General features: G+C 43.1%; 1 protein-coding gene across 5 annotated transcripts in view; it reads left to right on the top strand.

Moving 5' to 3' along the window:
* Positions 1-13,679, top strand: part of LOC140455487 (uncharacterized) — a 32,667-nt gene extending 18,988 nt beyond the window's left edge. The window contains exons 2-3 of one of the 5 annotated variants that reach the window (XR_011952875.1): positions 6,424-6,559; positions 13,479-13,679. Coding sequence is in view for 2 of the 5 variants with exons in the window: in XM_072550422.1 (XP_072406523.1) it covers positions 6,743-7,678 (936 nt within the window). In the remaining 3 variants the exon portion in view is untranslated. The other 4 variants (XM_072550424.1, XM_072550422.1, XR_011952877.1 and 1 more) reach the window with 4 other exon arrangements.
* Positions 13,680-15,489: the final 1,810 nt, after the last annotated feature.

The following is a 15,489-nucleotide window of genomic DNA, read 5'->3' as shown; positions in this document are numbered from 1 at the left end:
GATGGTAAGGAAAAGCCAGGGAACTGTAGACCGGTGGGCCTGACATCAGTGGTGGGCAGTTGTTGGAGGGAATCCTGAGGGACAGGATTTACATGTATTTGAATAGGGAAGAACTCATTAGGGATAGTCAACATGGCTTTGTGCATTGGAAATCATGTCTCTCGAATATGATTGAGTTTTTCAAAGAAGTAACAAAGAGGATTGATGAGGGCAGAGCAGTGGGCGTGATCTATATGGACTTCAGTAAGACATTTTAAAAGGTTCCCCATGGGACACTGGTTAGCCAGGTTAAATTTTATGGAATATAGGGAAAACTAGCCATTTGGATACAGAACTGGCTTGAAGGTAGAATACAGAGGGTGGTGCTGGCGGAGGGTTGCTTTTCAGACTGGAGGCCTACGCCTAGTGGTGTGCCAGAAGGCTCAGTGCTGGGTCCATTGCTTTTTGTCATTTATATAAATGATTTGGATGTGAACATAGGAACTATAGTTACTAAGTTTGCAGATGACACCAAAAATTGGAGGTGTAGTGGACAGCGAAGAAGGTTACCTCAGAGTTCAACAGAATCTTGATCAGATAAGCCAACAGGCCAAGGACCGGCAGATAGAGTTTAACTGAGATAAATGTGAGGTGCTACGTTTCGGAAAGGCAAATCAGAGTAGGACCTGTTGGTTTAATAGCAATGTTCTGGAATTGTTGCTGAACAAAGAGACCTTGGAGTGCAAGTTCATAGTTTCTTGAAAGTGGAGTCTCAGGTAGATAGTATAGTGAAGAAGGTGTTTTATGTGCTTTCCTTTATTGGTCAGAGTGTTGAGTTAGGAGTTGGGAGGTCATGTTGTGGCTGTACAGGAGGTTGGTTAGGCCACCTTTGGAATATCTTGTGCAATTCTAATCTCCCTATGAAGGAAGGATGTTGTGAAACTTGAAAGGGTTCAGAAAAGATTTACAAGGATGTTGTGGTTCTGTTCGCCGAGCTGGGAATTTGTGTTGCAGACGCTTCGTCCCCTGTCTAGGTGACATCCTCAGTGCTTAGGAGCCTCCTGTGAAGTGCTTCTGTGTTGTTTCCTCCGGCATTTATAGTGGTTTGTCTCTGCCACTTCCGGTTGTCAGTTCCAGCTGTCCATTGCAGTGGTCGGGATATTGGGTCCAGGTCGATGTGCTTATTAATTGAATCTGTGGATGAGTGCCATGCCTCGAGGAATTCCCTGGCTGTTCTCTGTTTGGCTTGTCCTATAATAGTAGTGTTGTCCCAGTCGAACTCATGTTGCTTGTCATCTGCGTGTGTGGCTACTAAGGATAGCTGGTCGTGTCGTTTCGTGGCTAGTTGCTGTTCATGGATACGGATTGTTAGCTGTCTTCCTGTTTGTCCTATGTCGTGTTTTGTGCAGTCCTTGCATGGGATTTTGTACACTGCATTGGTTTTGTTCATGCTGGCTATCGGGTCCTTTGTCCTGGTGAGTTGTTGTCTGAGAGTGGCTGTTGGTTTGTGTGCTGTTATGAGTCCTAGTGGTCACAGTAGTCTGGCTGTCAGTTCAGAAATGTTCTTGATGTATGGTAACGTGGCTAGTCCTTTGGGTTGTGGCATGTCCTCATTCCGTTGCCTTTCCCTTAGGCATCTGTTGATGAAATTGCGGGAGTATCCGTTTTTGGCTAATACATTGTAGAGGTGTTTTCCTTCCTCTTTTTTGCAGTTCTGGTGTGCTGCAGTGTGTTGTGACCCTTTTGAATAGTGTCTTGATGCAACTTCTTTTGTGTGTGTTGGTGTGGTTGCTTTATAGTTCAGGACTTGGTCTGTGTGTGTGGCTTTCCTGTATAAATTCCAGAGGAAGCATCGCAGAAGCGCTTCACAGGAGGCTCCCAAGCACTGAGGACATCACCTAGACAGGGGACAAAATGTCTGCAACACAAATTCCCAGCTCGGCGAACAGAACCACAACAATGAGCACCCGAGCTACAAATCTTCTCACAAACTTTGATTTACAAGCATGTTGCCAGGGTGGGAGGGCTTGAGCTATAGAGAAAGGCTGAATAGGTTGGGGCTGTTTCCCTGGAGCGTTGGAGGCAGAGGGGTGACCTTATAGAGGTTTATGAAATCATGAGGGGCATGAATAGGTCTTTTTCCTGGGGTGTGGGAGTCCACAACTAGAGGGCATCGGTTTATAGTGAGAGGGGAAAGATTTAAAAGGGACCTAAGGGGCAACATTTTCACCTAAAGGGTGGTGTGTGTATGGAACGAGCTGCCAGAAGAAGTTTTAGATTCCCTACAATATGAAAACAGGCCCTTCGGCCCAACATGTCCACACTGACCCTCTGAAGAGTAACTTACCCAGACCATTCCCCTAGCCTATACTTTACCACCAACTAATGTACCTATCACTATGGGTGATTTAGCATGGCCAATTCATCTGACCTGCACATCTTTGGACTGTGGGAGGAAAGCAGAGCAGCCAGAGTAAACCCACACAGACACAGGGAGAATGCGCAAACTCCACACAGATAGTTGCCCGAAGACAGGCATTGAACCTGCCACCCTGGTTCTATGAGGTAGCAGTGCTAACCACTGCGCCACCATGCCACCCCTGTGTGGTGGAGGCTTGTAGATGACAACATTTAAAAGGCATCTGGATGGGTATATGAATAGGAAGGGTTTAGTGGGACATGGGTCCAGTTCGAACAAATGTGACTGGATTAATTTAGGATATCTGGTTGGCATGGAGAAGTTGGAACAAAGGGTCTGTTTCCGTGCAGTACATCTCAATGACTGTATGACTCTACAGGCCAGTGACTGTCACATTTGTGAGTCTAGCCTTGCATATTATGAGAAAAAATTCTGAGGGACAGAATTAGTTTCTGTTGGCGGGGCAAAGATTTGTCAAGGAGAGATTATGTGATTAATTTGTTTCAAGGAGGTGGCTAAAGGTCTGTAGGTGAGGGTAGTGCAGTTGATGTACTCTATGTGGATTTCAGTCAAGTCTTTTGCAGGATTCAGCATGGGTGACCTGTCAGGAAGATAATACCCTTTGGGATCCAGGGCAGTTTGGGAAATTGGATCCAAAATCAGATCACTTGTTGGAAGCAAAGAGTGATGGTTGCAGATTGTTTTTCTTTATTTTGTGTGGGAAAGGCGTACATGATGAATGTTATGACCTTGATAAGTACAGAGAATCAGCAGTGTACATCTGAAGGCAGCAGCAGTTAGGTAAGATGGTCAAGAATGCACATCAAATACTTGAAACAAAAATAGAAAGTGCTGGAGAAACCGACACTCACTGGATTCAAAATGAGAACTGTTTTTCCCTCCACTGATGCTGCCAGATTAGCTGGGTTACTCCACGCTTCATGTTTTTGTTTTAGATGTCCAGCATCCATAGTTCTTTGTCTTATTTTGTGGGATATTACCTTCATTAGTTAAAGTGTTGAATACAAGAACAGGGAGGTTTGCTGGAACTGTATAACTCATTTAGAAGGCCACAGCTGGATTACTGTGTTCAGTTCTGGTTGCCCCACAAGAGGAAGTGTGAGATTGCTGTAGAGAGGGTGCAGAGAAGGTTCACCAGGATGTGGGCTTGGTTTGGAGTGTTTCCGCTACAATTTGGATTTGGATATGAGCATAAGAGGAACAGTTAGTAAGTTTTCAGATGACACCAAAATTGGAGGTGTAGTGGACGGAGAAGAAGGTTACCTCAGATTACAACGGGATCTTGGTCAGATGGGCCAATGGGCTGAGAAGTGGCAGATGGAGTTTAATTTAGATAAATGCGAGGTGCTGCATTTTGGGAAAGCAAATCTTTGCTGGACTTATACACTTAATGGTAAGATCCCAGAGAGTGTTGCTAAACAAAGAGACTTGGAGTGTAGGTTCGTAGCTCCTTGAAAGTGGAGTTGCAGGTAGATAGGATAGTGAAGAAGGCGTTTGGTATACTTTCCTTTATTGGTCAGAGTATTGACTACAGGAGTTGGGAGGTCATGTTGCGTCGGTACAGGACATTGGTTAGACCACTTTTGGAATATTGCATGCAATTCTAGTCTCCTTCCAATCGGAAGGATGTTGTGAAACTTGAAAAGGTTTAGAAAAAATTTACAAGAATGTTGCCAGGGTTGGGAGATTTGAGCTTGAATAGGCTAGGAGAGGTTGAATAGGCTAGGGCTGCTTTCCCTGGAGGGTCAGAGGCTGAGGGGTGACCTTATAGAGATTTTTAAAACCATGAGGGGCATGGATAGGATCAGTAGACAAAGTCTTTTCCCTGGGGTGGGGGGGGTGTCCAGAACTAGAGGGCATAGGTTTCAGGTGAGAGGGGAAAGATATAAAATAGAGCTAAGGGGCAACTTTTCACGGAGAGGATGGTACATGTATGGAATAAGCTGCCAGAGGAAGTGGTGGAGGCTGGTACAATTGTAACATTTTAAAAGGCATCTTGATGGGTATATGAATAGGAAGAGTTTGGAGGGATATGGGCTGGGTGCTGGCAGGTGGGCCTTGATTGGGTTGGGGTATCTGGTTGGCATGGACGAGCTGGACCGAAGGGTCAGTTTCCGTACTGTACATCTCTATGACCCTATGACTATGTTTTTTCAGAGTCAAGAAGGCTAAGGGTGAACCTGACTGAGCAGTGTATTATTTTGAGGACCATAGATCCAGTTGATAGGTAGAAAGTTTTCACCATTCTAGAGGGCTCCATAACCACAGGCATACATTCAAAGTTTGGATCACCATGTTTAGGGATACTTGAGGAGGAGAGAAAATTTAACTCGGAAAGTGGAGGATACCTGGAACTCATGAATGAAAGGATGGTGGAAATGGGAATCTCACAATATTGAAAAAGTATTTAGATCAACACTTCAAAAGTCATAGCATGAAGGCCATCGGCAAAGTGCTGCAAAAAGGGATCACAGCATTTTGAATGGGCACTTGCTGACTCACAGGGACTGAGTGGGCTGAAGAGCCTTTTCGAATGCTGTAAATCTCTGTTCCAACCAAGGGCAGCAGCTAAGTGGGAATATCACCCCTAATACGTTTTTCGTGAGGGAACTTACATTCTGACAGAATATAGAACATAGTACTGTACAGTACAGAATTTCAAGATATTGTGCCGAATAAGATGTCAAATTGAACTAATCCCTTCTGCCTGCCTTAGTCTGTATCCCTCCATTCCTGGCATATCTAAAAGACTCTTAAATACCCCGATAGTATCTGCCTCCACTACAACTCCTGGCAGTGCGTTCCACACTCTGACCACTGTCTGTGTAAAAAACAAACTTGCCCTTCAACATCTCCTTCGAGCCTTCCCTTTCACCTTAAATGTTTGCCCCCAGGCTATTTTCAGGTAGCTATGGACTTGAACCCCAAGATCCTTCTGTACACCAGTGCTATTCAGGGTACTGCCATTAAACTGTACACTTTTCCTTAACATTTGATCTTCCAAAGCACAGCACCTCATACTTACACGTACTAAACTCCATCTGCCATTTCTCGTCCCACATCTGCTACTGATCTCTATCCCACTGTATCCTTTGACAATCTGCGATAGTACCCACATTCCTGATGAAGGGCTTTTGCCCAAAATGTCTGTTTTCCTGCTCCTCGGATGCTGCCTGGCTTGCTGTGCTTTTCCAGCACCACAGTCTTGACTCTAATCTCCAGCATCTGCAGCACTCACTTTCGCCTACAGTATCCACAACTCCACTGATCTTTATATTGTCTGCAAACGTACTAACCCGATGTAAGAGATATGATTTATAATCATCTAGAAAGGAATAATTTGATTAGGGAGAGTCAACATGGTTTTGTGAAGGGTAGGTCACGTCTCACAAACCTTATTGAGTTCTTTGAGAAGATGTCCAGACAGGTGGATGAGGGTAAAGTAGTTGGTGTGGTGGATATGGATTTCACTAAACCATTTGATAAGGCTATTGCAGAAAATACAGAGGCATGTATTTGAGGGTGATTTAGCAGTATGGATCAGAAATTGATTAGCTGTACGAAGACAGAGGGTGGTGGTTGATGGGAAATGTTCATCCTGGAGTTCAGTTACTAATGGTGTACCACAAGGCTCTGTGTTGGGGCCACTGCTGTTGTCTAAAACAATGAAACCTTGGAATATTGAGCAGTCAGTCCTGTCCCTCTCTCAACCAAGTCTTTGTGATGACATGGACATTCCTTCATGGCCACTGTGGCAAAATGCTGGAACTTCCTTCCTAACAGCCAGTGGATGTACCTATACCTGTGACCCAGTGAACTGTTGTGGTTCAAGAATGTAGATCATCACCAAGGGCGGTTAGGGATGGGAACAAATGCTGACCAAGCTAGTGACCCCAACATTCTCTAAAAGTGGAAGTTTTTGAGCAGAAGGAACTGAGCAGTCAGCCCCTTCAGCAAAAGAAGAGAGAGAGAGTCAGGGGAATTCATATTTTCTTGTTTTACAGAAGGATTGCACCGTACTGCAGCGCGCAATACAGAAAGGATAGAGACCACAGATAGATCTGACCATCACCCAAAGAACATTTGTACAACTGTGAGAAGGCATCTAGTCCCTTCACAGCATTACTCAACACAGAGAAGGTTGGTTGTGAAACCATCATCTGGAAATTGGTTGGATCAGGAGGGCTTTGGCACATCGTGAGTCACTGACTCACTGCTACAGGTGTGAAGCTGTTCAAGTCAAAGGTCTGTGAGAAGGGCTTCTGAGGTCTCCACACAGACAAGGTACATTTGCTGTAAAACTGTTAACGCAAGGGTGGTTACATGAAAGAGAAACCATTCAAGTGTGTGGTGTGCAACCGAGCTTTTGCAAGGTCATTGACACTCACAAATCACCAACGTGTTCACACTGGGGAGAAACCTTTCAAATGTGAGGTGTGTAACAAAAGCTTCACACAGTTATCGGGCCTGCTGAATCACCAGCCCATTCACAGAGAGGAGAAACCATTCAGATGTGAGGTTTGTGAGAAATCCTTTTCACAGTCATCCAGCCTCCTAGTGCACCAACGCATTCACACCGGAGAAAAGCCATTCAGATGTGAGGTGTGTGATAAAGCATTCTCGACATTCGGGGAACTTCGTAAACACCGACGTATTCACACAGGGGAAAGACCATTCACATGTGAGGTGTGTGACAAATCATTTTCACAGTCAGAGAATCTCCACACACACCGACGCATTCACACAGGGGAGAGACCATTTAGATGCAAGGTGTGTGACAAATCATTCTTAAGGACAGAGAATCTTCGTAATCATCAACGCCTTCACACAGGGGAGAAACCATTCACGTGCGAAGTATGTAACCAGAGCTTTACACAGTTATCGGGTCTGGTGCATCATCGGCCTAGTCACACGGGCAAAAAGTCATTCACATGTGACGTATGTGACAAGTCATTCTCGCAGTCATCAACTCTCTGTGAACACCAACGTATTCACACAGGGGAGAAACCATTCAGCTGTATGGTGTGTCACAAATCATTTTCACGGTCAGGGAATCTCCGTACACATCAACGTATCCACACAGGGGAAAAACCATTTAAGTGTGAGGTGTGTGACAAATCCTTCACTCAGTCATCAATTCTCCTTGTTCACCGACGTGTTCACACAGGGGAGAAACCATTCATATGTGAGATGTGCGACAAATCATTCTCAAGGTCATGGAGCCTTCTCCTCCACCAGAAAGTCCACACTGGGGAGTAAACATTTAAGTGTGATGTTTATAATGAAGGTTTTGCAATGCTTCTGATCACCTAGAAAAACAGAATTCGCATCGCGCTGAAGCTCAAGAGGTGCAATGTTTGTGAGGAGGTTTTCCCACAGTCAAATTATGCCCTGATCCATCAATGCACTGACACAGGGGAGGAAGCCTAGCAATATGAGATCTGTAATAAATCCTTCACACAGTTGTTGGACTTCCTGGAACATCAATGTACCTACACAGAGAACGATACAACCAAATTCTTACCAGTCTGTCCTGAGTGTGTGAACCTGTACACAATCTCACTGCAGGATGTTCAGTGGGACTGGGACAGAGAACAAGAAGCAGCTTTCACTCCCATCAAACAACCAGTGATGACATCACCAGTGCTGAGGGATTATGATGTCAACAATGGAGTCACCCTGCAGTGTGATGTCAGTGAAACAGGACTTGGAGTAACCCTCATGCAGTGAGGACAACTCATTGTGTTTGTATCCAGAGCATTAACAAACTGAACAAAACTATGCAGATTGAGAAAGAAACTTAACTACTTGTCTTGGTTTGTGAAATTTTCAGCCAATACCATTTGGGAGAACAAAGGTTCTGGTGGAATCTGACCACAAGCCAATTCAAAACATTTTTCTGACTGCAGGCTGTCGTAACTAGTTGAGCTGGCCAGGGTGCAAATATTCAATAAGAGTGAGCTCACTGGGCAACTATGTAGAAACATTGTCACCTTGATCATACACACTGAAAGTGAATGACCAGACCTGTTTTAGCAACCACAGACATCTATGTGCAATTGGAGATGCTGCTTTTGACAGCACAGAACTAGTGCAGAACTGAACCACCATGAATCGCAGAGGTCAATTATTTCCCAAAAAATACTGCAGATCAGCAACAACAACACCTCACCTCAGCAATGCCATTCATCTGAGAAACAACAGCAGACACTGGATGAACAACTAATATGTGTACTCTAAGACTTGAATAGTTCAAAGGTCACATGTGGAAAATGCATAGAGAACCAGATAAAATTGGAACAGACGAGAAAGAACAAACAGTATTTATACAAATATTTTTCTTGTAGAGTAACTTGCAAACAAAACTAAATATTTTTCTATGAATTAATGAGATGTTTTGAGAAATACCTTCAAAGACACCATCTTGCCATATGAAGTTGATATCGGATATCATACATAAATATAGCTTTGAGCGCAGTAGCGTTTTCTATACCACGTGGAACACTGATTAAAATGCAACTTCCTTGAAATATTTCTGAAGCAATGAATTTCCTGAAGCTTGGGAAATTGACCTATGAAACAGGAATTACTTTGTTCGGTAGATCTGATGGGAATTTAAACCAGTCATTGTCCCATCTGAATAAAACCTCACGAATTGCAGCTGTTGTCTCAGTTCCCCTGGTAAATGTTTGACAGAGATTTCTAGGGTAGGAATAGCATTCTTCATCCATGGAGGCTTTCAAACGGACAGCATCAGTGTGGGATGTGTAGTCTTAGATGTGTTTGACAGCAGAAGAGGAAAACCTGCAGCATCCAAGGCAGTGATGATGTGGAGTAGTGGGAGCACAGAAGAGCAATGTAGGAGTGAGGAACAAGGGAAGAGTGGAGATACAAGAGATTTACTAAGTACAGAGGGAGTAGGAGCAATTTCTTCTGTTCTTCTCCTCCTTCAATCTCTGCTCCCTTCTGCATTGTCTTGCTTTCGACCTCTCCTTCTTCCACAACCCACTCTCTTTTGCTTCCTCTAATAGTATAAAAACGAGCAATAGACAGAGATTGCACCATTTTAAATTCTATCATTAAATAAAGCAGAAACTGTATTTGACATTATTGAAGTAACAAAGTCATGAAGACAAAGTGAGACTGTTTTAACTGTTGCACCTGTTTATGTGGCACAACTGAAATAAACTATTAAATATGGGCTTGGAATATCCTGAAATCAGTGCTGGCCATCACCTGCTGAATGGAAACACGAATATGACTGACTGTTGTGACCTGAACACCCAAAAACCCGAGTGTAATTTGAAGAGTTGCCTCAAACTGCCGCAACCAGCAGAATCTCACCACTTGCATTATTCTATTCTATCTGGAGCCAAGGTTTGATTTTGAGAGTTACTGTTGCCTAATATAGGCAAGTTATAGAGTCATACAGCGTGGAAGCAAACCCTTTGGTTCAACCAGTCCAACTTGCCATAATCGCAAACTAAACTAGTCCCATTCTGCCAGCACTTGGCTCATATTCCTTCAAACAGTACCCATAACCATCTTTTCCTCTGGAAGTGCATTACTCACACAAACCACTCTCCATGTTAAAAGAAAAGTCCCGAGCTTTTAAACTCTTCCTCTTCTCAACTTGAGAATATGCTCCCTAATTTTGAAATCCCCTACACGAGGGAAAACACATCCTCCATTCACCTCTATCTATCATCTCATGATTTTATAAACCTCTGTAAGGTCACTCCTCAAACTCCTATGCTCCAGTGAAAAAAGTCTTAGTCCATCCAGTCTCTCCTTATAACTTAAACGTTCCAATCTCAAGAATGTCCTGGTGAATCTCTTCTGAACTCTCTCCAACTTACTGCTATTCTTCTTAGAACAGGGTGACCAGAACTGGACACAGTACCCTGGAACAGGCCTCAGCAATATCTTGTACAATCTCAACATAACATTCCAATTCCTATACTCAAAGCTCGGAGCAATGAAGGCAAGCATGCAAACGCCTATTTATGTGATGGAAACTTTAAAGAATTATGTTCCTGAACCTCGAGGTCTGTGTTCTACAACATCGCCCAAGGCCCTACTTTGAACTGTACAAGTCCTACCATTGCTTATTTTACCAAAATTCAATATCTCACATTTATCCAAACTAAACTCCAATATGCTACTCTTCAGCCCATTGACTCAATGGATCAAAATCTCTTTATAATCTTAAGTAACATTCTTCACTGTCTACAATACCACCAATCTAGTGACTTTCTATTTGCTTTTCTATATTATTCATACAAATGGTAAACAACAGTGGACCAGCACTGAACTCTGTGGAACACTACTGGTCACAAGTCACCAGTCTGAAAAACAACCCTCCATCATCACTTTCTGCATCCTGTCACCAAGCAAACTCACTTTGAATCTCGTGTGATCCAACTTTACTAATTAGGCTACTATGTGGAACCTTGTTAAATGCTTTACTAAAGTTCAAGTCAACAATGACTGCCTCGTCAATCTTCTTGGTTACTTCCTCAAAAAAAAACTCAATCAAGTTTGTGAGACATGATTTCCCTTGCACAAAACCATGCTGATTATCCTAATGATTCCTTGCCCCTCTAAATATATGGAAATCCTATCTTTCAGTAGCACTTGCAAATAATTAGTTATTGGACAACAGTCAAAAATATGTTATTTTCCTCTTTAAATCAAATCAAACTTTCAGGTTTTCAATTTAGGGGAGAAAAGCATTCTGAACATAGGCTTGGGATTTAAATCCAAAGAAACTGGGTCTAATACAACAAAACTTATATGCTAAACTTTGAATTAACCAAAGCAACAAAATATTCAAAAATGGCTTAAGATCTTTCCCAGAACAGGAAATGAATCTTGGAAGAGTGTAAGGTAAGCACATAACGCTGATAACACATTGATGTATGATGGGCTAAGGGAATCTTAAGTCTGCAAATAATAATTTCATTTACTCACCATGCTCAGGATTGTAGCCCTGTTTAGATTAGATTTGATTGATTTCTTGTCACATGTACCGAGATACAGTGAAAAGTGTTGTTTTGCATGCTATACAGGCATATTGTACCATACAAAATGCATCAGGTAGCAGAACAGAGTGCAGAATACTGCGTCACAGAAGCAAAGAAGGTGCAGAGAGAGAGATTTCTATCAACATCAACATTTAAAATCCTGATTTTTGGAACTACCTCAGGTTCCCAGAAGATAGCTTACTGAGAGAGATGTGTGTAGCTTGTCATGCCCTATGTGCATGTATTAGTGTTCGAGGAGGTATGTTTACCATGAAAATAATTTGTTACACAATCCAGATGCGTACAGTTTCTCTCCTGTGTGACTGCCTATATGGTCAATTGAATTGAATTGACTTCAAATGAATTTATTGAGAAGTGTATCGAGGCACAGTGAAAAGTTCTTTCTTGTGAGCAATACAGGCAGATCACACAGTTACGTAGCATAGATAGTAAATAATAGGTATACAGCAACAAAAACATAGGTACAGGCGAATGTTAAGAATTTTTGAGTCCATTCAGTATTGTAACAACAGTAAGGTACAAACTGTTGTGAAACCGGCTGGTGCGTGTGTTCAGGCTTCTGTACCTTCTCCTCAATGATAGAGGTTGTAGATCATGATACATCTAGACAGAATGCTCTCGATAGCGCACCTATAAATGTTGGCAAGGGTATTCAGTGTCATGCCAAATTTCCTCAGCTGCCTGAGGAAGAGGAGATATTGTTGGGCCTTTGTAACCAGTGCGTCCACATGAAAAGTCCAAGAAAACTTGTTGTGGATGACCACTCCTGGGAGCTTGACACTCTCCACTCATTCCACCTCCGTGCTGTTAATGTGTAGGGGGACATGAATAGCATCCCACTGAATGTCAATAATGAGTTCCTTGGTTTTGCCAGCATTGAGAGCTAGGTTGTTCTCAGTGCAGCATTTTTCCAGGTCTTCCACCTCCCATCTGTAGTCTGTTTCGTCGCCATCTGAGATTCGACCGACCATGGTGGTGTCATCAGTGAACTTGTAAATGGTATTAGTCTGGCATTTGGCAACGCAGTTATGGGTATACAGTGAGTACAGTAGGGGGCTGAATCCGCACCCCTGGGGGACTCCAGCGTTGAGTGTTCGTGACAATAAAATATTTTCCCTAATCTTCATTGATTGTGGCCTGTGGGTCAGGAAGCTGAGGATTCAGTTGCAGAGAGTGGGGCTTAGTCAGAGATCACTAAGTTCGGTAATCAGTCTTGAGGGGATAATAGTGTTGAAGGCTGAACTTTAATCAATGAGTAGGATTCGTACGTAGCTGTTCTGGGGTGTCAAGATGTTCTAACTCCCACTCCTCATTTGCTGAAGGGAGGGATGCTCAGTTAGAAACTGTCCTACAATGAGTGCTGGCCTGTTATTTATTGGTGTAAGGGAGATCAGATGCAAGTCCTCTTTTCTCATTCTCCATTCACCTTCGAACATCAGAGTTGGGTCATCATGTTGAGATTGCAACAGAAGCCTTTGTGCAGTTCTGGTTGCCCTGTTATCGAAAGAATATTAAACTGGAGCAGGTTCAGAAAAGATTAATCAGGATATTGCTGGGAATGGAATATAGAAATAGACTGGAAAGGCTGGGGCGCAGGAGGTTGCGAGTTTACCTTACCGAGGTTTGTAAAATCATAAGGGATATAGAGAATGGGAATGACAAGGGCATTTTCCGCAGGGGTGGGGTGAAGGGTTCAAAACGAGGGGACATGTTTTTAAGATGAGAGGTGGAAGATTTAAAAAGACATGAGATGCAACTTTTTTTACACAGGGATTGGTTCACGTGTGCATTGCACTGCCAGAGAAAGTGGTGGATACAGGTACAGTTACAACGTTTGAACAACATTTGGATAAATTCATGAACAGGAAAGCTTTGGAGGGATATGGGCCAAGCGCAGGCAGGTGGGACTATTATAGTTTGGAAAGATGGTTGGTGTGGACTGGTTGGGCCAAAGGGTCTGTTTCCATGCTGTATGATTCTATGACTGTGCACATTCTTTGTTTTTTTGGCAGATCCACTGGATTAGACCAGAAGCAGATAATGTGATTTTCTTTCCTTTACCGAGGCTCCGAAGTTCCCAAGCAATGTAAGGACAATGAAAAAGGCACTTCGGCTGAGTGTAAAACTGAGGCTATGTCACTGTGAGCCCTTGTCCTGCTGGCAAAAAAAAATAATTTTGAAGTATTTGTTAAATATAAACAAAATCATGAGAAGTATTAATTCAGAGGAAATCTTGAAATTTCTGTGCTTATTTTCCAAAATGATTTGAAGGAAACCACTGAGCAGGAAGTGCTGAAAGCTAAGGTAAGTATTACTTCAATGTAGCTGATAGAAGAGTTCTGCATTATCCTGGGAAATTAGAGACACTGCACTTGCTCAATCTACACATCCTAGATTCAGCTATCAGGCACAACCTGGGGTTTTGAGTGACAAACACAGACTTTTGGGAATGACTATGGCCTTCAGATTAAAATTTTAAAGAAGGCATAAAGCAACATTTCAATAAATGCACCGCCATGTTTTGCAACTGAATAGCCTGGAGCTGGATTAACAATCCAGAGATTGAGACTTCAAATCCAATCATGAAAATTTACAGGTGTGGAATTACAGTGAAAAACAGGCCATTCAACCCAATTGATCCAAGCGTCACACAAGCGTCTTATCCCTCTTTATCTTTCAAATCAGCATATCCTTCTCTTTGTTTCTTTATGAGCTTATCTAATTTTCATTTGGGGGAGTCTTGGAGAAAAGAATCTTGCTACAACTACCTGGTCTGGTCTGCACGTGGCTCCAGTCCCATGCAACATTGCTAACATGGAACTGCCCTTTGAGGTGGCTGAGCAAACAATGATGAACAAATACTGCAGTGAGTAATCTCTGCCAGTACTGCTCCTCCAAAGAGGCAACTCTCCCTCAGTTCTGCCCTTCCAAACAGGCAGCTCTTCCTCACTACTGTCCCTCCAAGCGGTAGCTCTCCCTCATTACCCCACTCTAAGGAAACATCTCTCCCTTAGTACTGTCCTCTCCCAACAGAGAATGACAGCATTTCCCTTTTACAAAATTCTACTTCTCAGTCTCCAGCCTTCCAAGATCTCTGTGCTTGTCCAATTCTGCCTCATGAATATTCCCCATTTTAATGATTGCACCATTGGTGGCAGTGCCTTTTAGCTGGTGAGGCCCCATCCTCTGCAAATGCCCTTCTTAAGCCTTTCTTCCTTGACAGCTCTCTTTCCTCCTTTAAGACACACCTTAAAACACACCTTAACAGGCCTTGGATTATCCGTCCTAAATTATGAGGGGAATGGATAGGGTAAATAGGCAAAGTCTTTTCCCTTGGGTCAGGGAGTCCAGAACTAGAGAGCATAGGTTAGGGTGAGAGGGGAAAGATACAAAAGAGACCTAAGGGGCAGCTTTTTCACGCAGAGTGTGGTACGTGTATGGAATGAGTTGCCAGAGGAAGTGGTGGAGGCTGGTACAATTGCAACATTTAAGAGGCATTTGGATGGGTGTATGAAGAGGAAGGGTTTGGAGGGATATGGGCCGGGTGCTCGCAGGTATGACTAGATTGGGTTGGGATATCTGGTTGGCATGGACAGGTTGGACTGAAGGGTCTGTTTCCATGCTGTACATCTCTATGACTCTATGAGTTGGTGTCAAGTGTTTGGTTGATAACTGAATCCTGGACGATCATAACAAAATCAACCGAGCGTCAGAAGGTTTCCCTGCTCCAACAGAATGTATGTGAGACTGTAAAAAGTAGGAACAGCAGATGGCAATTCAGCCCATCGTCTTTGGTCTGCCATTCAATGAGATCATGTCTGATCTAATAATCTTCAATTCCATATTTCTGTTTTTTCCCCCATAACACTTGATTCTCTTACTGCTTAAAAATATATAAATTACCCAACCTCATCAGCCCTATGCAGTAAGGAATTTTATAGATTCACTTCTCTCAGAGTTGAAATTCCTCCCCATTTCTGTCACCCCTGATTCTGAGATGATGCTCTTTGGTCCAAAACTCTC

The sequence above is a fragment of the Chiloscyllium punctatum genome, chromosome 30, assembly GCF_047496795.1.
Source record: "Chiloscyllium punctatum isolate Juve2018m chromosome 30, sChiPun1.3, whole genome shotgun sequence".
NCBI lineage: Eukaryota > Metazoa > Chordata > Chondrichthyes > Orectolobiformes > Hemiscylliidae > Chiloscyllium > Chiloscyllium punctatum.
Note: the sequence above shows the minus strand (reverse complement) of the source record. Positions and strands in the feature narration are given on the sequence as shown.